At 44.9% G+C, this 23,462-nt stretch overlaps 1 protein-coding gene across 1 annotated transcript; it reads left to right on the plus strand.

The window, feature by feature from the left end:
• Nucleotides 1–1,495: 1,495 nt before the first annotated feature.
• LOC146839156 (uncharacterized) lies at nt 1,496–9,648 on the plus strand. Its single transcript, XM_085603176.1, has one exon. The coding sequence runs from the start codon at nt 2,683–2,685 to the stop codon at nt 4,093–4,095; it is 1,413 nt and encodes a 470-aa protein (XP_085459302.1). The 5' UTR covers nt 1,496–2,682; the 3' UTR covers nt 4,096–9,648.
• Nucleotides 9,649–23,462: the final 13,814 nt, after the last annotated feature.

Below are 23,462 nucleotides of genomic sequence, written 5' to 3' on the forward strand. Positions count from 1 at the left end.
GGTGTGGCTGAAGTGAAAGTTGGTCCCTCCTGCGCAGATGGGTTCAAGGGTGTGTCCAGCCTTGTGGGTGGGGGTGGTGATGAGCTGCTTCAGTCCGAGGTTGGCGAGGTTGTCCAGGAGGGCAGTGGAGTCGGGGTCGCTGCAGTTGTCAAGGTGGAAGTTCAGGTCTCCGATTAGTATGTAGTCCGTGGACGCGATGGCGTGGGATGCGATGAGGTTGGCGGTAGTGAAAGGAGGGTGAGGCCCAGGGGGTCTGTAAGCGAGGGTGTCACATAGTATGGTACTTGGGCTGGTCAGGATCTGGAAGTGGAGGTGTTTGGTGTTGGAAAGGGAGTCGCTCTTGCTGGAGGTGGAGAGTCGGAGGGAGTTCTTACGTGCGAGGGCGAGTCCTCCTCCAGGGCGGTGGGGGTGGTCCTTTCTCTGGATCTTGTAGCCGTCAGGAATGGCGGTGGTGATGTCTGGGCAGAGGTGGCGTTTTTCAAGGTTTCCGTGAAGAAGGCAACATCTGGCGAGACGGTGTCGAGGAGGTCCCAGATCTCTACTGCGTGTCTATGCAGGACGCGCACTTTGAGGAGGATGCACTTTAGGGCTTCGGTGGAGCAGGCATCTGGCGTGGGTGCGGAGGCTGCGGGTTTGATGTGGATGGTGAAGGAATGTCGGCAGTGTCAGCAGGGGAATTGGATGTCTGTGGTGTTTGGCGACGACAGCTGGCAGCTGTTGTTCCTTCCGGGATTGAGTGCGAGGAAGGCAGCTGGCTCGTAGCGGTGGAAGGTGCGAGATTCAGGGTCCGTGGCACTGGTTGTGGTCGGGTCGCAGACGGGCGCAGATGGGCTTGCCCTTGGCACGCCAGTGGCACACCCGCTGCGTGCAACAGCCATTAAATAGGGGAAGGGGGAGGGAAGTGCAGCTGGGAGGCGGGAGGGGGAAAAGAGGCAGGGGGGCCGCGGGGGCAGCAGCGGGGAAGAACGGGCGTGAACAGGAAAGGAGGCAGGGGAGATCAGGGGTCAGAAAGCGTAGAGCCAGCAGAAGGCTATGAGCAAGAAATAAGGACACTAGAAATGAAGCAGAATAAGAAATAAGGCAAAAAAGAACGAGAGTAGAAGCTAATAAAGAACTGTTGAACTCTGTTAGTGTATTCTCTTCTCTTCAGTCGTCATCACAGAAAGAGTAAATTGTTGGTGTTGGATGCTTCTGAGAATCTGTGTCATGATGCATGTGTAACTTGTGTTTCTTTCTTCAGTTTTCACAACTTTTGTTCTCACGACCTTGGGTTTCAGTGGTCCCAAGTTCCCTGTCTATGCAGTATCCATGAACTGTTTCACCCCCTTGGAGTGCAACTCAAACTTATTTCTTACCTCATTTCTGAAAATGCTTTCTCTCTGCAAAGAATGAGGTCATAAATATTATTTCTTTGTGTTCACCTATTATTTCTAACTCTATTTTTACAGGTCACTGAAGCAACAAAAAGAAAAAGAAATGTTGCAATGTTGGAAATAATTTCAAAAATGGTTATTTTGAGGAAAGTAGAAACATTCTAGATTTCTAAAGAAAAAACTAATTCTATGCGCCAGGAATGGTGAGGAATTTGGTGCGGAAGAAACTGCTGAATGTGGAAGTGATTTATCGACTTTCTTACAATCCTTATTTGTTGTCAAACTCTTGAAGTACAATGACCAGGAACATTTACCAAGTGTCAGTTATTGGCATTGAATAACCTCTGAAATAATAACTGTACCCGCAAGTACATTGAAAATCTACTGCAACTACTAATTATAAGAATATTTTCACTTAAAGGAAACATTTCAAGATTAGTCGAGCAAAGAACATTGGCAACAACTGATCCTCACACAGAGCACTTGGGAATAATCCGTGTTGCAAATTCTGTCTGATGGTTTATGACAAATGCCATGGAGACCTAAGCCTCTCCCAGCAAATCAGTCTCCGTAGACATGACGTGATGTGGCAGAACAGTCAGGAAGGCTAATAACCTCAGTTTACAAGAGCGAGCTTTTGTCTCCGTCTCCTGCGATTCAGAGAGAAAACATTGTATTTAAAAAATAACTGAAAATGTTCTTCTCAGATGTCACAACAGCAAAGACACTGGATTAACATCTACAATATAGAAAGATTTCCCCCCCCAATCCTGTCTCTTGGGTTGATCTATGTTGTTTCCAAGTGTGCCAGACCTCCAAAGTTAATGGTGTACCTTTTTGGGCCTCACCGGAATAGGAAGCTTAAAAAAGGCCAGTGTTACAATATTTATAATTCGTAAACTACCTGAGCATGTTTTAATCCCTGTTCATTACTTGTATAAAAAAATGTACATCACATGTAAGTAATAAACCCCAAAGACCTTATCAGTGCTTTTAAAACTCCTAAATTGAATGCTATAAACTGCAGTCAGAATAAGCTTAATTCTACTTGAGAAAATCCTTATGGGCATAACTTGGAGAAAATGAATCCATGAGGGTCATCATAATAAAAACAAGGGGTCCCTTAGTGAAAGTTTATAAGACAAGTTAGATAGGCTTGCTTCAAAGGTAAGAACATTGTTCTCCAAATAAAAGCTATAATTAGTTAAAATGCAAATGTGAACGAAGAGCTTCTGCAGTGTAGTTTTAAAGTTAATGTTGAGTTTTAACATAAACAAGTACATACTCCGGAATCAGATTCAGTCTTAAGATGGCCTGTATCCAGGAACAGACCAAACTTGGAGATACAAACAACTCAAATAAGAGCAATGAATGTGAGAACAGCTTTAGTTATCAATCCCACCTCACTGGACATGAGAAAACTAGCCCTGGACGAAAACCCTATCAGTGTCCTGAATGCCGGAAAGGCTTCAGTCGTAAAAGCGATCTCATTCAACATGTGAGAATACACACTGGGCGCAAACCTTATCAGTGCTCTGAATGCCAAGGAAGCTTTAGTTCTTTGAGCACTCTCACTCGACACAAGAGAATCCACACTGGGCAAAAACCTTATCAGTGCACTAAGTGCCGGAAGTGTTTTAGTCAGAAAGACCATCTCATTCGACACGAGGGAACTCCTACTGGGCTCAAATCGTATCAATGTTCCGAATGCTGGAAAAGCTTCAGTCAGAAATCCAGCCTTACTCTACATGAAAGGACCCACACTGGGCATAAACCGTATAGGTGCTCTGAATGCTGGAAATGCTTCAGTCAGAAATTTCATCTCGCTCGTCATGAAAGAACTCACACTGGGCTAAAACCGTATCAGTGCTCTGAATGCTGGAAAAGGTTCAGTCAGAAATATGAACTCGCTTGCCATGAGAAAACTCACACTGGACTAAAACTTTATCAGTGCTCTGAATGCTTGAAAAGCTACAGTCAGAAATCTGGTCTCGCTCGTCATGAGGGAACTCACACTGGACTAAAACCATATCAGTGCTCAGAGTGCCAACAAAGCTTCAGTTGTAAGGCCAATCTCATTCAACATGAGCGCATACACACTGGGCAAAAACCTTATCAGTGCTCTGAATGCTGTAAAAGCTTCAGTCAGAAATCCGATCTCACTCGACATGAATGGACCCACACTGGGCAAAAACCTTATCAGTGCTCTGAATGTTGGAAAAGCTTCAGTCAGAAATCTGGCCTTGCCCTTCATGAGAGAACGCACACTGGGCACAAACCATATCAGTGCTCTGAATGCTGGAAAAGCTTCAGTCACAAACCTGGTCTCACTCGACATGAAAGAACTCACACTGGGCATAAACCGTATCAGTGCTCTGAATGCTGGAAAAGCTTCAGTCAGAAATTTAATCTCGCTCGTCATGAAAGAACTCACACTGGGCTAAAACCGTATCAGTGCTCTGAATGCTGGAAAAGGTTCAGTCAGAAATATGAACTCGCTTGCCATGAGAAAACTCACACTGGACTAAAACTTTATCAGTGCTCTGAATGCTTGAAAAGCTACAGTCGGAAATATGGTCTCACTCGCCACGAGAAAACTCACACTGGACTAAAACCATATCAGTGCTCAGAGTACCAACAAAGCCTCACTTGTAAGGCCAGTCTCAGTCAACATGAGCGCATACACGCTGGGCAAAAACCCTATCAGTGCTCTGAATTCTAGAAAAGCTTCAGTCTCAAATGTGATCTCGCTCGTCATGAGAAAACTCACACTGGACTAAAACTATATCAGTGCTCTGAATGACAAAAAAGCTTCAGTGGGAAATCCATTTTAATTCAACATGAGCGAATCCATACTGAGCAGAACCCGTTTCAGTGCTCTGAATGCTGGAAAAGTTTCAGATTTAAACAAAGTCTCACTAAATATGAGAGAACTCACACTGGGCAAAGACCTTATCAGTGCTCTGAATGCTGAAAAAGCTTCAGTCAGAAATCCGGTCTCACTCAACATGAGAAAACTCACACTGGGCAAAACATTGTCATTGGTCTAAATGCCAGGGAAGCATCTGCAGGAGTCTCAGTTTGATTCAACATGAGAAAATCCACAGCGAGAAAAAGAATTATCAGTGCTCTCGGTGTGACAAAAAGTTCAGTTGTAAATGCAACCTCTCTACATGAGAGATACAAAGTGGGAAAATAAAAGGTGCTCTGAGGAGGAGCTTTCAGCATCGCAAAAACCTTCACATGAAGCAACCACAAAGGCATCAATCAATTTAACCTCCACAAACTTTTTACTGAGAAAAGCGCACAGCGATGGATATAAATTTGTGAATTAACCTCATTCCTTAGTGACTATTTGTGGTCTCATTACATTCAGTGTATTTTGCTCCCTGAGTGTTAATAAGCCATGGCTCCAACCCACAACGTCAAGTTGATACTGAACTTTGAGGTCACGCCGCTAGGAGCAGGAATCCAAGTAACCTCAAACTGGTTCCAGCCTTAACGAGCCTCACCAGGAAGCTGCAGCAGGAGTCCCTTTGCCGTAGGTCTCTATGGGACCAACGTCTGTTCATGTCTGTGCCACGTAGGGCTGATCATCGAGAAAAACTAAAGGTGATGGAATGACTGGTAGTTAATCTCAGCAACATCCCACCACATCATTCTCTAGTCTTTGTGCAACTACAGACCGGGCCAACCATATGCAAACCATTCTTGGCCCCACCCTAAATAGTCCTAATGACTTCTGTTCCGAGGGGACACGGCCTCGTATTACAAAGATCCACTTTAGCGGCCTTTTTCCATGTCCTTTTTTGCTACAAATGGTACCTGCTTTTCATCTGCTGAGGACAGTTTCACCAGCTTTAGTATCACATCAGACACATCCAAGAGAGTCTCACAGATAATCTGAGTTGTACATTTTTTGTACTACTTAAGAACTACAAAATGTGCGATTCACAAACTACGTGCGGTCGTTCTGCCTCTCCTATCTTTTTCTTTGTGGAGTTGTCTGCCCCGACTGCAGGGTTTCCGCACATGTTAGTATACTTTTTAGTAGTAAATGTGGGAGGGACAGAGGGAGTAGCTGTAAACTGGGTAATACTTATAAATAAAGGGGAGGGGCTAAGGCAGGAGTAAGGAGGAGTATAGGGAGGGGTTTAGGGGAGCACAGGCACTCACCCACAAAGAGTAAGCCCATTGCTGTTTACAAGCCACAACTCTAAAGTCACTAAGCCATAATGTACCTAAAACAATCGTAAATATGCTAGTGCTCAGAGCGGGAGTAAGTCCAACATCACACATGGCCATCCACGGGAACTGCAGTACACTCCCATAAATAATAAGGGTGGTAGGGACGTAAAATAAAACCCCATAGGAAAAAATGCTAAATTAAATATTTAAAGCTAATTTAAGAAAATTTAATTAAATGTAATTTAATTGCAAAAAATATCTAAAAGAAAACTTTCATTATTTTTTAATGTTTTAATACATTTTTTTAAAATGTAAACACTATTATAACATTCATTATTAGTAAAGTCTAATTACATGTGTTAAAATTAATTCTCTACAGCACATTTAATAATTATTAATACATAATCAAAATGTTACTTTAGTTGGGAAATCTTTAATTTAATCTTAAGAAAAAAATATAATCTTTAATATGTTCAACTAGGGTGGAGTTCTCCCTGTGTAAAAATCCATGGAATATTTCGAATGTTTTTTAAACTTAAAAAAAGAAATCTTTTTAAGTTAAATATTATCGTAAATTAATTTTATATACTTTAAATGTAGAACAAAATGCTTCAACACTTTTAACTTGTATTTTAATTAAATATTTAATTGATTTTAAATGTGTTAAAATGTTTTTTTATAAATATGTTGAAAAAACCCCACTAAAAGTAAAATCACTGTCTTTTCTTATTATGTACTCTAAATTACTAAATTGCCCTACGTACCTCTGTTCAGATGGGACACAGCCTTAAAAAAAGTTTTGTATAGAATTAATTAAAAAATATTTTTTTTTGAAAAGACAAAATACATTATTTTAATTTATCTTTATTTCTTATGAGGTTCTATTTTTAGGTCTCGGCTAGACAGTGCTTGCGCTGTCTCAAAGAGACATGTTTTTCTCCTTTATGGGCTTCAGCCCACCCACAGACTTACCATTTGCTGGCTCCACCATCGATCTAATATTATTTATCCCCATTTGTCCATGGCATGCATTCGTCATGTCTCTACCTACGAGAGCATAGACCAATTACTGCTATTCATCCCGAGCTGCCATTTTAGCATTTGTTATCAGTGCTACTTTTTTCTTTAATTTAGAGCACTTGAGACGAGCGCTAGTGGTTTATGGAGCACCCTTGTAAACAGGGATGTAAATCTTGTTCTTATCTCATAACATTTGCTGTCCATTCAAACACCAAGATCAAATGTCAGATGCTGTCTCATCTGCTGACTGCTATCATACACAATGGCTCCACCCTTTGTTCCGCCCGTTTGTTTCGCCCCATTCAGTTACCTGCACCCCGATCACCACCGTCATACAGCACGTTTGTGCCTCACAATGCTCATGAAAACTGAAGACCGAAATCAAATGTCAGACACTGTCTCATCTGCTGACTGCTCTCATATACAATGGCTCTGCCCTGTGTTCTGCCTCTGTCTCTCTTGTCGCTTACACTGTTCTGCGCCCCCCCACCGCCACGCCATACAGTGCATTTTCTCCTCACAATGCTCATGAAAACTGAAGACTGAGATCAATTGTCAGATGCTGTCTCATCTGCTGACTGCTTTACCCTAAACGAAGCGCAGCACAAGGCTGCTATAAAAAAAGGAAAACAAAGGAACAAAACTTGCGCAGGTCTCCCCAGCACAGCGAGAGAGCCCCTGCTACCGTATTTATTGCTTTCTCAGAAGAGCGCCCCATAATGCCTTTTCGGGCCTTGCTGTTTGAACACTTTTTGGCCCATATCGCTGCTTGTGGTGGTCCCAGGATGACGGGTCCACCACCAACAAGTCAACACAATGCAGCCTTTCTTTTAAAGGTACTGTCAGAGTCCTCACCCTAAGTTGGGGGACTCTAAAATGATCACCTCCCCTGGATTTCTGTGTCTTTTTGAGCTCTCCCACGGCTGTAGCTTTTACTCTACAGCCGGTAGTGTTTCAACCTCTAGGGGCCACATACGTGGTAATTTAATGGCATTTAATTAGACCTGGACGGTCTTGAAATCCACAAATGTGATGTTGATGTTATTATGCCTTCTAGGGGCTGACTATATGTTTGCAATGCTTTTTCAATGTGATGTCCTCTACGGGTTGTTTTTATCATTGCAGCTTTGATATCAAACCCGTGAAAGAATACACAAACACAAGGTTAATTACTGATACATTCTTAATGGGGTTACCATGATGTTTGCAAATGTTTTATTGATTATCACAGTAATGACAATGATTTTTGAAAAAGGTATGTGTTTATTACAAAACAACTGATTGAACTAACTTGAGATGTTTGGGTGACCCTCTAAGGGGTTCCCATTGATTACGCATTGGCATCTATGGTATGTTCCATCTGACAATGTACATATTTGTAAATTATTGTGTAGTTTTTAGTAGTGTGTTTTATATAAAGGTACTTCTCCTTTTTCTAAAGAAAAGGTACTGACTGGACAAAAAGTTATTGGGTGTTATCATTGTGTACCGGTGATTGGTGATTACTAGCCCACACCACCTCCCTTGAGTAGGCCTTGGACTGCTCCGCCAGCTAACCTGTGAGAGTCAAGCGCTACGATGGGGTGTTTGGTTCCCAGTGAAGACAGTTGTGGACAAATCTTTAGATAAGCCTGACTGCTCTGTGCCAAGCTACCAGAGGTTGAGCAAAGGTTATCTTTTAGTGTGTATCTAGCTTGCCCTGTAGAGAGCGGTGGTTCCTGCCTGGCTTAGTTGCATGCCTCATCCAACCAGGAATCCCATTTCTAACATTCTATCAACCATCATAAATCAGCTATTTAGGGTCAACGAGCCTCCTACAGAACATTTCATATAACATGAATATCAACATTTCAGAGCAGCTTTAACGATGGAAGCCACACCAGCAGATCTTTGAGCACAGCAACATCATAGGAAGTAAACATTACATGGTCATTAAGTCAGTGACCTCACATAAACTTTGACCAAGTGAAATCGCAGAAAGGAACATCACATGGTGTTTCTTATACATTTCAGTCCCTTATTGCATGTGGTCTGTAATTGGTGAGATATTTATAGCACCAAATAAAATACAACTCTACTGAGTCAGAATTTGTCAAGCGTGATAAATACCACCCAGTGTAAAAAAAAATTCATACCATGTTTGCAACACACATCTTCAAAACATGTGTCAGTTAAAAATCCTTAGCTAAAAGACATTCACATTGACAACGTCTATGGCTCTCAAATTGCCGAGACCTATTGGATTTGTCAATGCTTGTTAGGTCTCTGCCTCCATTATTTTCTAAGGGAGGGTGTTGAATTACCAGTGGTTGGCTATGCGTGGTGCTGCACTGCACTTTGGCTGTAATAAGTTACATTTGTACATTTTACTCCACCTCTGTTTAAGCGTGTGCAGACGTGCAAGTCCACATTTTTTAGGAACTTTATACTAGTAATGGTGAATAGCTAAAACTAGCAAAGTTACTCTACGAGCTTCCTTTCATGTATAGATTACTCACAGATGTAAGGTACCTTTGTGAATAGCCCTCGAGGTGTCCAACTCAACCTGAGTGTTTCATTTTTGTGGTAACGCTAAAGTGGACGCGGGCACTTGGGCTGTTATTAGAGCGAATGTGATGACCCTGCACAAACACCAGAGCACTCGTCCGATGTATTTGTTTGGCTGGTTCTTTGAGTTGTCTCGTATCATCAACCTTGGATCATCTCCATAACCTGAAAGCTCTGAAGACTTCGCAGCTGTTTTAACTGCCTGAAGTTTCACACATTTTGATGGCCTTAGATTCTGGTTTGACTCGATGACCCAATTCTACTCTGTGGGAATTCTGCACTTCAAGCCACTTCTGTGCAGTTTGTCACCTTCTGTGATTGGTTCAGTACAAGCCCTTGCATCAAATTCCAGTGTTAATCATTACCAGAGACTAGACTTACCTTTCTCCCTTGAGCACGGCTAGCGAGGACAACTACTATTTCGTATGTGGCTTCAACATTGTATCAGTGGATCGGCATTTTCATTTTCATTTTTTCAGCATTTGTTTTTGGTTTAGAATACATGACTAACTGTATCCTTTATTTCTTTTGGGACAGTTTTGTTTGCTAATTAATAATCCCTAAATCACAATTATTCTTTTGATTTTGCTTCAGAATAATTATTAAATATTCTTCTTTATCTAAACTTGGTTAGAATCTTGAAGTCCTTTTCTCTTTTTTCTTTGAAATTTGTGACTGCCACTGTTTTGCTTTACCATCAAACGTGGCCGTACTGCTCAAGCCATGTTACCAAAAGCGAGCTAAGGACATTTTAGTAGAAGACACATTTGCCTTTGCTGAAAGAAGTATGGGAAGAACAAAGCAGGCTGACTCCAGGAAGCCGGCCACCGAGCTGAAAGGATTACTGTCTTAGATGAAATCTGCACTGACTGTGGATGCAAAAAGTAAAGACCATGAGGGGAGCTGTTGGTAGCTGTGTCCCCAGAATTTGAGACTGCCACCCTCTCTCAAACAGTTGAAGTATTTAAAGATGCACCCTGCAGACATTCAGGTGTTAGCAACTAAGACTGCCCGCTCCTGTCATATAACACTTGCACTGTTACCTGAGTCACTTTACCCTGTGCTGTGTACAAGCATTTTACATAAACAAGTTGTGTTGTGCGTTGTGAACAGGCTGTCACCCCTCTTTGTATGTAAATGAGCTTCTGTGAGCAGATACCCCAGGCTCCCATCTCTTCTAGAGCAGATGATAATGTGAGCGCTGTAAGGTAATCGCAAGCAAGGGCTGTATTGAGAAATAATTGGCTCCCAGGTCACACAGCTGTGGATATGTAGGTCTTTATTAGTTTTGATATACGTTAATTTGCAGCAATTCTCCAGGTTACTATTTTCTCAGTTCATCACTTTATATCGCTCTTTGCTCCATCAGTTAAACATGTGAGGTTTGATGTAGGATATGTTGTTAGTGTTCCTCGACTTTGTCACACTCCCTTTGTCCTCGATTTGACGGCATGTGTTGTGTCCTCATGTTGGTCAAGGATGCGCCTTCTCAAGGCAGAAGGCGCTGTCATAGGGATAATATTTCAGAAATATATGAAATCATCAGAGCTGCAAATTGTGACAGAATAGACCTGGAACTGCACCTCTTTAAAGATGATCACATTATGACGCATCAGCAGTCCTCTCTCTCTTACAAACCATCTACCCTCTAATCACATGTTGACTCTCTTTGTTTTGGACCATGTACAGAGCTCTGACGCCTTCCAGTGGTTGTCATGGTATGTTAATAAGACATATATATAGAAGGTGAAACGTGTTCACACTTCAGTAGCACTCATCTCTCTTACAGTGTGGTGTGGGGAGCTACTGGAGATACTGGTTTCCATTTGTGATTCAATGTTGTGACCTGATAAGTCGTCGTCGATATAACGGTACCAGCTTTTAATTCTGTTACGGCATGGGTTGAGTTCATTTAAAATGAATTCCATTTCTATTTCATCGACGTACAGTATGGCACAATTCGGGGCACAAATTGCACCCACAGAAGTGCCCTTCCTTTGTTTGTAGTATTTATCATTAAACAAGAAATAGTTTTCAGAGAGAGCTATTTCGAGAAGGGAAATAATGAATTCTGTTGGTACCTTATGTGGACGAGGTCTGTTGTTAAGATGTTTTTCAATTACTTCTTTGCCTTTGTCTTGTGGAATGTTAGTGTAAAGTGACTCGATGTCCAAGGTGACCAAAAGTTCAAAGGAGGGATCAAAGGCCTCTTTTTCTACTATGCTGATAAAGTGTGTTGTATCTTTAACATAGGCAATTGTGTTCGTAACTTTGTCCTGAATAAAGAAATTGACATATTTCCCAAGTGGTTCCAAAATGGAGTCACATCCCGAGAGGATTGGCCTGCCTGGAGGGTTACTGGCATCTTTGTGTACCTTTGGCAGTGTATACAGTATTGGGGTTCTAGGGTTTTTGTTATTCAGGAATAGGAACTCATTATGGCTGATGTAGCCTGCCTCTTCTGCGGCCTTAGTTAATGCTGTTATTAGAGTTTTTATGCCATTGAGGGGGTTATTATTCAATGGTTCATAATGGGTAGTATTGTTTAGCTGCCGCATAATTTCTTTATCATAGTTAGACTTGTCTTGGATCACAATTCCGCCACCCTTATCGCATGGTTTTATGACAATGTCTTCTGTATTTTTGAGAAGGAGAAGGCTTTTCTTCTCTTCCATGCTTATATTGTATGGGACAAATTTGGGCTGGTTTCTAAGTTTATCCAAATCCTTCAAGACAAGGTGCTCGAATGATAAAACCTCAGGTGGTAATGCTCCCGTAGGAGGAAAGAAAGTGGGTTTAGGTCGTAGGCCCGTTGTGTCCCAATTGGGGGAAGTATCTCTATCAAGAAAAAAGGCCTGTAGTCTAATTCTTCTGAAGAACTGAAAAATTTCTGTCTGTATCTTGAACCAGTCAGTTTTTTCGGTTAGTACATAGGAAAGTCCCTTGCTGAGGAGGGAGATTTCAGTAGTGGCTAGCTGATGGCTGGAGAGGTTAAAGATTGGAATTTCTTCTATAGGTTGTCTAGTAGGGATATCCTCAGTAAAGGGTTCAGTTAGTACTGATAGCCCCATTGGTAAAATTTTCGTCGTGTCTGACGTTCCCCTGGTTGGAAATTGTATCTCTGCTTGTTCCTCCCTCTCTCTGGTTGGAAGTGTTGGCCTCTCCCTAAAAAATTCGGAGTATTAGGGGCTGAGCTCGGTCCTGCACTTTGGTCAGATGAGTCAGAGTCTGCAGAAGAATCAGAAAATGTGACTGGTTGTTTATTTTTGAATCTACCCCAAGCATATAGAAGAACGAGGCTGACGACAAGGCTCCTTATTAGGGTCATGGAACTCAGAGATGGTTTAAAATATCCTTTTAATTAAGTCTGGGCAGTGAGCTCTGCTCAGTTCGCGATGTTTGCGGAGTTTTCCGCACTCTGCGGAGCAAGCGGAAATTCACGGAGCAGAGTTTTTTTCCTCACTCGTGCTCGTCAACGTCAAGTTGGCGAGCGCGAGCGAGGAAAATCCACCTCAAAGCAAGATTTTTCCTTGCTCACGCTTGCCAAGGTCTAGTTGGCGAGCGGGAGTGAGGAAAATCAATCTCATGTTGAGATTTCTGAACGCGGGTGGTCAGATTTATCAATGCGAATGGTCACGGCAGGTCGCGACCACTCACATTGAGAAACCTTCCATTCGCCTTGAGAAAGCTGCCGCTCGAGTACAAAATGTACGTGAGCAGCAGAAAGAAATCTGCGCCCTCTTTCACTGCGCATGGTGCTGTTCGCAATGATTTTACAGTACTGGTCAAACACCCGGCACTCAAAATCACCACTAACGACTTGACCCTAACGCACTCCGCCGCTCGCAGTTCACTGAGTAGGGCAGCGGAGTTTTTTTGTCTCTTCGCTTAGTTCCCATTAACTCCGCCCAGGCATACTTTTAAAGCACAGCAGAGGGGATTTTCTAACTCATAACTCATCGGCTAGACAGATCCATGCATCTTTGATTATGGGTGGGAAAGCATAGTCGAGTGATGCTTGCAAAGTTCAAACTTTCAAGGATGAAAGTGCCACAATCTTGCCCCACCCTGTATGACCCGCAAGGGTTGGATTTCAAACCCCCTGGTGCACAGACTCATTTCAGTGCACCAATATGATTAGGAAACCACTTTGAACTGTGACCCATTCACCACCCACTGAGCAGTACTGTGCAGGAAGTGTTTTCTGGTTGTTATCAGTCCCACTAGGTGAGTTCAGCGACAAAGTGGAACTCCGAACCCTCTTTCATAAGTGAATAACATGCTCAAAATTGCAATAAGCTGATACGAGCTGCGCAATGCTCTTTTTATTGTATTTGCAAATTTTCCGGAAATCACGATTAGAAGTATGCATTGTCACACTTACCCATTAAAATGTATCCTCCGGGCCAATACCCGGTATATATCGTGTAAACTCAATAAAATATACTGTTAAAATAAATTGTAATAAGAAATATCGGATATGATTAAAAATGTTTACTTCTAAAACCCAAGCTTAGTGTATTTAATATAAACAGTAACTACACAGAATACGAAAATAAATGCAGCAGTGCATGACATGGTCAGTGAAAACAGTATGAACATTTCTAAAATGATTTGCAAGATCTATCATCCCGCCACCCTAACTCTGTTTCCAAGCTCTATGCTAAAACTTAGCTCAAGCAGTAAATAGAAAGCCTGTAAATCGAGTTTCTTGCGATGGATCGCACAGCGCACCTTCTCTCGGTGTTTAGCTATTCTCTATCACAGCTTTCCCCTGGTATGATAACAGTTTCTTAAGAAGGATCACACAGCGTACCTTCTCTCGCTGTTTAGCTATTCTCTAACAAGGCTTTGCCCCAGTATGATAACAGTTTCTTAAGATGGATTGCACAGCGTACCTTCTCTCGCTTGTGTTTAGATATTCTCTGTCACAGCTTTGCCCTGGTATGCTAACAGTTTCTTGCGATGGATCGCACAGCGTACCTTCTCTCTCTTGTGTTTAGCTGTTCTCTATCACAGCTTTGCCCGGGTATGATAACAGTTTCTTGTGATGGATCGCACAGCGTACCTTCTCTCGCTTGTGTTTAGCTATTCTCTATCACAGCTTTGCCCCTGTATGATAACAGTTTCTTAAGATGGATTGCACAGCGTACCTTCCCTCGGTGTTTAGCTATTCTCTATCACAGCTTTCCCCTGGTATGATAACAGTTTCTTAAGAAGGATCGGACAGCGTACCTTCTCTCGGTGTTTAGCTATTCTCTAACAAGGCTTTGCCCCAGTATGATAACAGTTTCTTAAGATGGATCGCACAGCGTACCTTCTCTCTCTTGTGTTTAGATATTCTCTGTCACAGCTTTGCCCTGGTATGCTAACAGTTTCTTGCGATGGATCGCACAGCGTACCTTCTCTCTCTTGTGTTTAGATATTCTCTGTCACAGCTTTGCCCTGGTATGCTAACAGTTTCTTGTGATGGATCTCACAGCGTACCTTCCCTCGGTGTTTAGCTGTTGTCTATCACAGCTTTGCCCTGGTATGATAACAGTTTCTTAAGATGGATCGCACAGCGTACCTTCTCTCGGTGTTTAGCTATTCTCTATCACAGCTTTGCCCCAGTATGATACCAGTTTCTTAAGATCGATCGCACTGCGTACCTCCTCTCGGTGTTTAGCTATTCTCTATCACAGCTTTGCCCCAGTATGATAATATTTTCTTAAGATGGTTCACACAGCGTACCTTCTCTCGATATTTAGCTATTCTCTATCACAGCTTTGCCCAGGTATGATACCAGTTTCTTAAGATCGATCGCACAGCGTACCTTCCCTCGGTGTTTAGCTATTCTCTGTCACAGCTTTACCCCTGTATGATAACAGTTTCTTAAGATGGATCGCACAGCGTACCTTCTCTAGGTGTTTAGCTATTCTCTATCACAGCTTTGCCCCAGTATGATAACAGTTTCTTAAGATGGATCGCACAGCGTACCTTCCCTCGGTGTTTAGCTGTTCTCTATCACAGCTTTGCCCGGGTATGATAACAGTTTCTTAAGATCGATTGTGGGAAGTTGGCCTGGTATATGATGTTCACTAGTTAAAGTGACCACCTTGTACCATGCCAAGCAACCCTTATGGTGTGGTTGTAAGTCAACCTTTTCGGACCAGCTGCCCTAGTGGTAGCGTAGGCTAAGCAGTCTTTCAGGCTAAACTCGTTTCGGCATGTAAAGCAAGCTGTTTTACCATATGTAACCCCCCTTTATACCAATGAAAGGACACCACACAGATATATATTCAAAATATATATGTATTTATTACTCAAAGTATCCCCTAGACTCTTTATGAGCACAGGAGCACAAATCGTCAAACAAGAAAGTATTACAATATACAGAAGTTGCCCTTTATATGGATAGGCCCTGGTGGCCGTTCAAACCATATACTAAAATAGTGGTATAAGTACCACGAGCAGGAAAGGGAGAAGGCCTAGGGCCTCTAGAATCGCTGGGCCTACAAGGAGCTAACTTCAGTTAGTGACCAGGAAGTCCACAGGTCGCGTGTGCAGTGAGGAAAGTTACACGCGGGCTCCCATAGGCTTTCAATGGGTGCGTAAAAGTTCAAAAGTTACTGCTAGAAGGGTCTTCTGGATGGACTACGAACTTAAGACTTAAAACACAGACACTAGAGATGTTTCTCTACACTTGTGCACTGGAGTGCCAGCTTTACCTCACCCACAGGAAGCGGGTGCATAGGTCTCGAAGTGCGTCGGGTTTCGTCTATCTGTTCAATGGAGCCTGATGACAAAGATGCTGCAGGCGGTCGGTCCAGAAGAGATGCGGTGGATCCAAGGGTGGATCGGAGTTGAAGAAGACCTGTAAGCAGAGGGGACAGTGTTCACAGTCACTAGCCAGTGACCGGCGTGGCACCAGGTAGGTACCAGGCGATGTCGGGTGCAAACAGGTGAAGAGGTGTAGCTTGTCTCTGCAGCCACGTGGTCCCTGAAGGTCGACGACGTCCAGGAGTCGGTTCACGAGCTGTCCCACGCAGGCTCTCGCTGTCGGCGGTGTCGGTGACTCAAAAGAAGCAAACAAGCCTTGGCAAAAGCAGGGGTCGCAGGAATCAAAGAAAGCTGATTACTCTGACCAGCAAGGTCAGAGGGGCTGCTCCTTTGAAGGGAAGCAGGGGCCAGTCTGGAGCAACCAGACCAGCGTCGTAGTTTTCAAATAAGGTCGCCAAAATGGCCACTAGCCAACGGGCCAGGGACCGGGCAGGCGCGTCGAGTCGCAAAGTGCAGAGGGGCCCCACGCAGATCGTGGAGATGCTGGAGGGCTCACCTTTGGTGCAGATGCTGCTCGGATATTGGGCTTCTCAGGACCCAAAGCACAACTCGGAGGGAGCCTCTGTTGTCGCGCTTGCAGCTTGTTGAGTATCTTTCCAAGATGGCTGAAACTCAACCAAGACAGCCTTTTGGTCATGCCAAGCTTTCTGTAAGGCCTGGCTTGCCTCAAGGTTTTTGGATGCCTTCTCCATGTATTCTCCAGAGTGGGGTTTCCTAAGGAGGTCATTTCTGACAGAGGTACCAACTTTATGTCAGGATACTTTACAGCTATGTGGAAGGAATGTGGTGTCAACTACAAGTTCACCACCCCTTATCACCCACAATGCAATGGGCTTGTTGAGAGATTCAACAAGACCCTAAAGGGTATGATCAAAGGATTACCTGAAAAGCTCAGGCGAAGATGGGATATCCTTATACCCTGCCTTCTGTTTGCTTACAGAGAGGTCCCACAAAAAGGAGTTGGCTACAGCCCCTTTGAATTGTTGTTTGGGCACCCTGTGAGAGGCCCACTGTGTTTAGTGAAGGAAGGATGGGAGTTACCTCTCAAAAAGCCTAAGCAAGACATAGTGGACTATGTACTTGGTCTCCGCTCCAGGATGGCTGAGTACATGGAGAAGGCATCCAAAAACCTTGAGGCAAGCCAGGCCTTACAGAAAGCTTGGCATGACCAAAAGGCTGTCTTGGTTGAGTTTCAGCCAGGACAGAAGGTACGGGTGTTGGAGCCAGTGGCCCCAGCAGCACTCCAAGACAAATGGTCTGGACCCCATACAATCCTGGAAAAGAAGGGAGAGGTTACCTACTTGGTCGACCTAGGCACTCCCAGGAGTCCCCACAGGGTACTCCATGTTAACAGATTAAAAGCATATGTTGACAGGGCAGACATTGGCTTGCTCATGGCTATAGATGAGGGACAGGAGGAAGAGAGTGACCCTCTCCCAGACCTGTTGTCTCAAAACCCTGAAGATGGTTCAGTTGAAGGAGTGACCCTTGGAGGCAACCTCACTGAGCATCAGCAGATTGAATGTAGACAAGTTCTACAATCATTTCAACATATGTTCTCACTGATACCTAGTCAAACTGACTGGTGTACCCATGTGGTGGACACCGGTGACAGTCTTCCTGTGAAGAACAAACTTTACAGGCAACCTGACCATGTCAGGGACTGTATAAAGACTGAGGTACACAAGATGCTGGAACTGGGTGTTATTGAGCCCTCGGAGAGCCCCTGGGCTAGCCCAGTGGTTCTGGTCCCCAAACCTCACACCAAAGATGGCAAGAGAGAGATGAGGTTCTGTGTGGATTACAGAGGACTCAATGCTGTCACTAGGACAGATGCACATCCTATTCCAAGGGCAGATGAGCTCATAGATAAACTGGCTTCTGCTAAGATTTTGAGCACATTTGATTTGACAGCTGGCTATTGGCAAATCAGGTTAGCTGAGGAGTCTAAGGCCAAAACAGCATTTCCAACCCCAGGAGGGCACTACCAATTTGTGGTGATGCCCTTTGGTCTGAAGAATGCACCTGCCACCTTCCAAAGGTTGGTGAATCAAGTCCTTACTGGGTTGGATGACTTTTGTGCAGCATATCTTGATGACATTGCTGTCTTTAGCTCCACCTGGGAGGATCACCTGATCCACCTGAAGAAGGTACTTGAGGCTCTGCAAAAGGCAGGCCTCACTATCAAGGCCACTAAGTGCCAGATAGGGCAGAGTAAGGTTGTGTACTTGGGCCACCTTGTAGGTGGAGGCCAAGTTCAACCACTGGAGAGTAAGATACAATCCCATCAAGGACTGGTCTCCTCCAACCACCCAGACTCAAGTTCGAGCTTTCTTGGGCTTGACTGGGTACTACAGGAAGTTTGTTAAGAACTATGGGTCCATTGTGACTCCTCTTAATGATCTGACATCCAAGAAGATGCCCAAAAAGGTTTGGTGGACAGTAAGCTGTCAAAAGGCATTTGATGACCTGAAGGAGGCCATGTGCTCTGCACCTATCCTGAAAAGTCCTGACTACTCCAAAGAGTTTATTGTCCAAACAGATGCTTCTGAGTTGGGTGTGGGAGCTGTGCTGTCACAACTTAATGTAGATGGTCAAGACCAACCCATTGCTTTTATTAGCAGAAGGTTGACCCCCAGAGAGAAGAATTGGTCAGCTATTGAGAGGGAGGCCTTTGCTGTGGTGTGGGCCCTGAAGAAGCTGAGGCCATACTTGTTTGGCACTCACTTCAAGATTCAGACCAACCATAAGCTCCTCTTGTGGCTAAATCAGATGAAGGGTGAAAACCCCAAACTGCTTAGGTGGTCCATTTCCCTACAGGGGATGGACTTTACAGTGGAGCACCGGCCAGGTACTGACCATGGGAATGCAGATGGTCTCTCCAGGTACTTCCACTTAGGACATGAAGACGAGACTGGTCAAGGCTAGTTTAATGTCCCTGCGTTTGGGGGGGGGGGTGTTGTGTAGGAGAGTAGGGTCTGCTATCCTATGGTCACCCCAAATGTTTGCTTTTTGCTTCACTGGTTTTTGACATATTGAGGCTGTGGGCCTGCCAATCAGACCCCCAGCCTGCTGTTCTCTCTACTAAATTGACACTATGCACTTTAGGTGCATAACCCATTGGAACTGGATCACCCTGTCAGCCCCTGTACTAGTGTACACTAGGTACCCAGGGCATTGGTGTATCTGAGGCCTACCAGGGGCTGAAGCATGTATTGTGCCACCCCTGGCCTGGCCTAACAAATTTGACACAACTGGCTGATCACTCAGCTGGGGTAAGTTGGTGTAACCACCTCTTACTTAGGTGTAGTATACCTATACCTAACCTTAAATGGGACACATGTTAACCTATAAGTCACTCCTGTGGCAGGCCTTAACAATCCTGAAGGCAGAGTGCTTGGTTTCATGTGAGATGGTGCTCTGGCATGAGCTGAGCCTGTCTGCAGTGGTTGGAACAACTTCCTTCTACCGTTTCCAGATATTGCCATACCATATACTCTTAAGTGCATTATGAACCTCGCGGTTAAATGCTATCTTTGGTTTGGCTTTATCAAAACATGTCGAGTAAGGTGTCATGGGAATTGGAATACTAACCCCTCGCCAATTCTGGTGACGGGGTTAGCATTCCACCCTTCTAGAGGTACGCGACATGTACAGAACGTAAAACCCGGGTAAAATCAGACATAGCCTCAGCTCCACAAAATGGATGCTGCCACCACAGACACAAGTCTGCCCTCCTGCTGCTGGGAGTCCTTCCAGCTTGGGAGACGTGGACAAAGGGTTTCCTGCCAGGGGAGGTGCGAGCACCACCCCAGACAGGATTTTGTGTATTGGTCAGGTAGGGCTGAATAGAATCAGACATGCCTGAGGCTCACAAGGAGCCTCGGTGCATATGCCAGTTCAAACCGGTCCTGGGGCACACCAGTCCCGGGCCTGGGGCGAGCTGGACAAAGGATTGGGGGTGTAACCACCCCCCTTCCTGGTCCCACCCTTAGGGAGGGACCTAGCAGGTAGTCCGGCCCCTAGAATCCTCTTAAAGGTAGGAGCTGTGTCCTAAGACTTCAGACATCCTGGAATCAACTTGAAACAAAGAAGAAGACGGGAACTTCGACGTTCTGCTGCACAGAAGACTGAAGGAAATCTCCCCTATGGTCAGGAAGTGACCATCTTGCTAATGCAAGCACCATCCAGCAACTTGACATCTGCTTTGCCGCCGCCTCCCGCTGCAGCCCGAGCCCAGAGACTGACAAGAACTAGACCTCCAGACCTCTCACAGCCCGATCCACAGTCCCTGCAAAGAAGGGACCCGTGGAGGCACCGAGACACGTGGAGCCAGCCATCTTGGAAAGACACTCGACAAGCTGCAAGCGCGACAACAGAGGCTCCCTCCGAGTTGTGCTTTGGGTCCTGAGAAGCCCAACATCCGAGAAGCATCTGCACCAAAGGTGAGCTCTCCAGCATCTCCACGATCTGCATGGGGCCCCTCTGCACTTTGCGACTCGACGCGCCTGCCCGGTCCCTGGCCCGTTGGCTAGTGGCCATTTTGGCGACCTTATTTGAAAACTACGATGCAGACTGGCCCCTGCTTCCCTCCAAAGGAGCAGCCCCTCTGACCTTGCTGGTCAGAGTAATCAGCTTTCTTTGATTCCTGCGACTCCTGCTTTTGCCAAGGCTTGTTTGCTTCTTGTGAGTCGCCGACACCGCCGACAGCGAGAGCCTGCGAGGGACAGCTCGTGAACCGACTCCTGGACGTCGTCGACCTTCAGGGACCACGTGGCTGCAGAGACAAGCTACACCTCTTCACCTGTTTGCACCCGACATCGCCTGGTACCTACCTGGTGCCACGCCGGTCACTGGCTAGTGACTGTGAACACTGTCCCTTCTGCTTACAGGTCTTCTTCAACTCCGATCCACCCTTGGATCCACCGCATCTCTTCTTGACCGACCGCCTGCAGCATCTTTGTCATCAGGCTCCATTGAACAGATAGACAAAACCCGACGCACTTCGAGACCTATGCACCCGCTTCCTGTGGGTGAGGTAAAGCTGGCACTCCGGTGCCCAAGTGTAGAGAATCATCTCTAGTGTCTGTGTTTCAAATCTTAAGATCGTAGCCCATTCAGAAGACCCTTCTAGCAGTAACTTTTGAACTTTTACGCACCCATTGAAAGCCTATGGGAGCCCGCGTGTAACTTTCCTCACTGCACACGCGACCCGTGGACCTCCTGGTCACTAACTGAAGTTAGCTCCTTGTAGGCCCAGCGATTCTAGAGGCCCTAGGCCTTCTCCCTTTCTTGTTCGTGGTACTTATACCACTATTTTAGTATATGGTTTGAACGGCCACCAGGGCCAATCCATAGAGAGTGCAACTTCTGTATATTGTAATACTTTCTTGTTTGACGATTTGTGCTCCTGCGCTCATAAAGAGTCTAGGGGATACTTTGAGTAATAAATACATATATATTTTGAATAAATATCTGTGTGGTGTCCTTTCATTGGTATAAAGGGGGGTTACATATGGTAAAACAGCTTGCTTTACATGCCAAAACGAGTTTAGCCTGAAAGACTGCTTAGCCTACGCTACCACTAGGGCAGCTGGTCCGAAAAGGTTGACTTACAACCACACCATAAGGGTTGCTTGGCATGGTACAAGGTGGTCACTTTAACTAGTGAACATCATATACCAGGCCAACTTCCCACATTGGTGAGCAGCGGTTGGATTTGAGCTTGCTGTGTTTTACCTCTGTAATCTCTTTGTTACCAATTGAAAGATCATACAGGTACCTTTAGGTACATACAAAACAAGAATAGTTATATACGTAAGTTCTACTGAACTTAGTTTTTGTAGAGAAAAGGGAGTAGCACACCCTGACTACAACTACTAGATAGGTTTAGTAGGAAAACCCAAGTGTAGGTAGTTGCAACACATCCACCCACACTTAAGAGCAATGGCTGGGGCAGAGGGGTCCAACGTACCCATCTCTGTCGAGAGGGACCCCCAGAGGGCACCATCCATCTTTGCTACCCTAAACCAGAATGAGCTCAGGCAGTTGGCAAATATCAGGGGCCTTAAACAGCCCAGGAACCCTACCTCTGCTGAACTCAGAGAGCTCTTACAAGCTGATGAAGATCAGAGAGCTCTCAGGAAAGCCTCCCAGTTAGACCCCTTAGGGACAGGAACAGGAGGCCCTCCTTCTGAAGATGCTACTGAAGCACCCCTTCCAAACAGTCACCCCTTAGGTGAGAATCAGACTACAGATGATGAGGATCAGCATAGGGATGAGAATGACAAAGGGGGTGAGTCTGATAGTGGCAGTAGTTCTGATGGGAGAAATAGTCCAGTACCAAGTGTTATACTTGGCACGACTAACCTAAGACTATTGGGGAATGACAATGGGTTCCCCCCATTGAATCTCCCCAGTGGACTTAACCAGGGGTTTGGGAGACAGAGGAATCACTCAGGTGACTCTAAAGCCTCTCATACCTCTAGAGGCTCTCGGGGTCACCCCAGAAGGAGGATGACCAGCCCTCAGAGGAGGGAGCATGAGGCCAGAATGCAGGAAGCTCAGTTGTGGATCAGGAAGCAGGAGCTAGAAGTAGCCCTGATGGAAGAGAAACTGATCAAGGCTAGGCAACCTAGAGAGAGTGGGTCAGTACCCACTGGTGGCAGCATTGTCCCAAAGGACAAAGATAGGGCAGCTGGTCCGAAAAGGTTGACTTACAACCACACCATAAGGGTTGCTTGGCATGGTACAAGGTGGTCACTTTAACTAGTGAACATCATATACCAGGCCAACTTCTCACATCGATCGCACAGCGTACCTTCCCTCGGTGTTTAGCTATTCTCTGTCACAGCTTTGCCCCAGTATGATAACAGTTTCTTAAGATGGATCGCACAGCGTACCTTCTCTAGGTGTTTAGCTATTATCTATCACAGCTTTGCCCCAGTATGATAACAGTTTCTTAAGATGGATCGCACAGCGTACCTTCCCTCGGTGTTTAGCTGTTCTCTATCACAGCTTTGCCCGGGTATGATAACAGTTTCTTAAGATCGAGCGCACAGCGTACCTTCTCTAGGTGTTTAGCTATTCTCTATCACAGCTTTGCCCTGGTATGCTAACAGTTTCTTAAGATGGATCGCACAGCGTACCTTCTCTCGGTGTTTAAATATTCTCTATCACAGCTTTGCCCTGGTATGCTAACAGTTTCTTAAGATGGATCGCACAGCGTACCTTCTCTCTGTGTTTAGCTGTTTCTATCACAGCTTTGCCCGGGTATGCTAACAGTTTCTTAAGATGGATCACACAGCGTACCTTCTCTCGGTGTTTAGCTATTCTCTATCACAGCTTTGCCCGGGTATGATAACAGTTTCTTAAGATCGATCGCACAGCGTACCTTCCCTCGGTGTTTAGCTATTCTCTGTCACAGCTTTGCCCCAGTATGATAACAGTTTCTTTCTTAAGATGGATCGCACAGCGTACCTTCTCTCGGTGTTTAGTTGTTCTGTATCACAG

This window comes from Triturus cristatus, chromosome 4_2 (genome assembly GCF_964204655.1).
Source record: "Triturus cristatus chromosome 4_2, aTriCri1.1, whole genome shotgun sequence".
NCBI classification, from domain to species: Eukaryota; Metazoa; Chordata; class Amphibia; order Caudata; family Salamandridae; genus Triturus; species Triturus cristatus.

Excerpts from the sequence above, each read along its gene's own strand:
- LOC146839156 (XM_085603176.1), top strand. The coding sequence starts at position 2,683 with ATGGCCTGTATCCAGGAACAGACCAAACTTGGAGATACAAACAACTCA.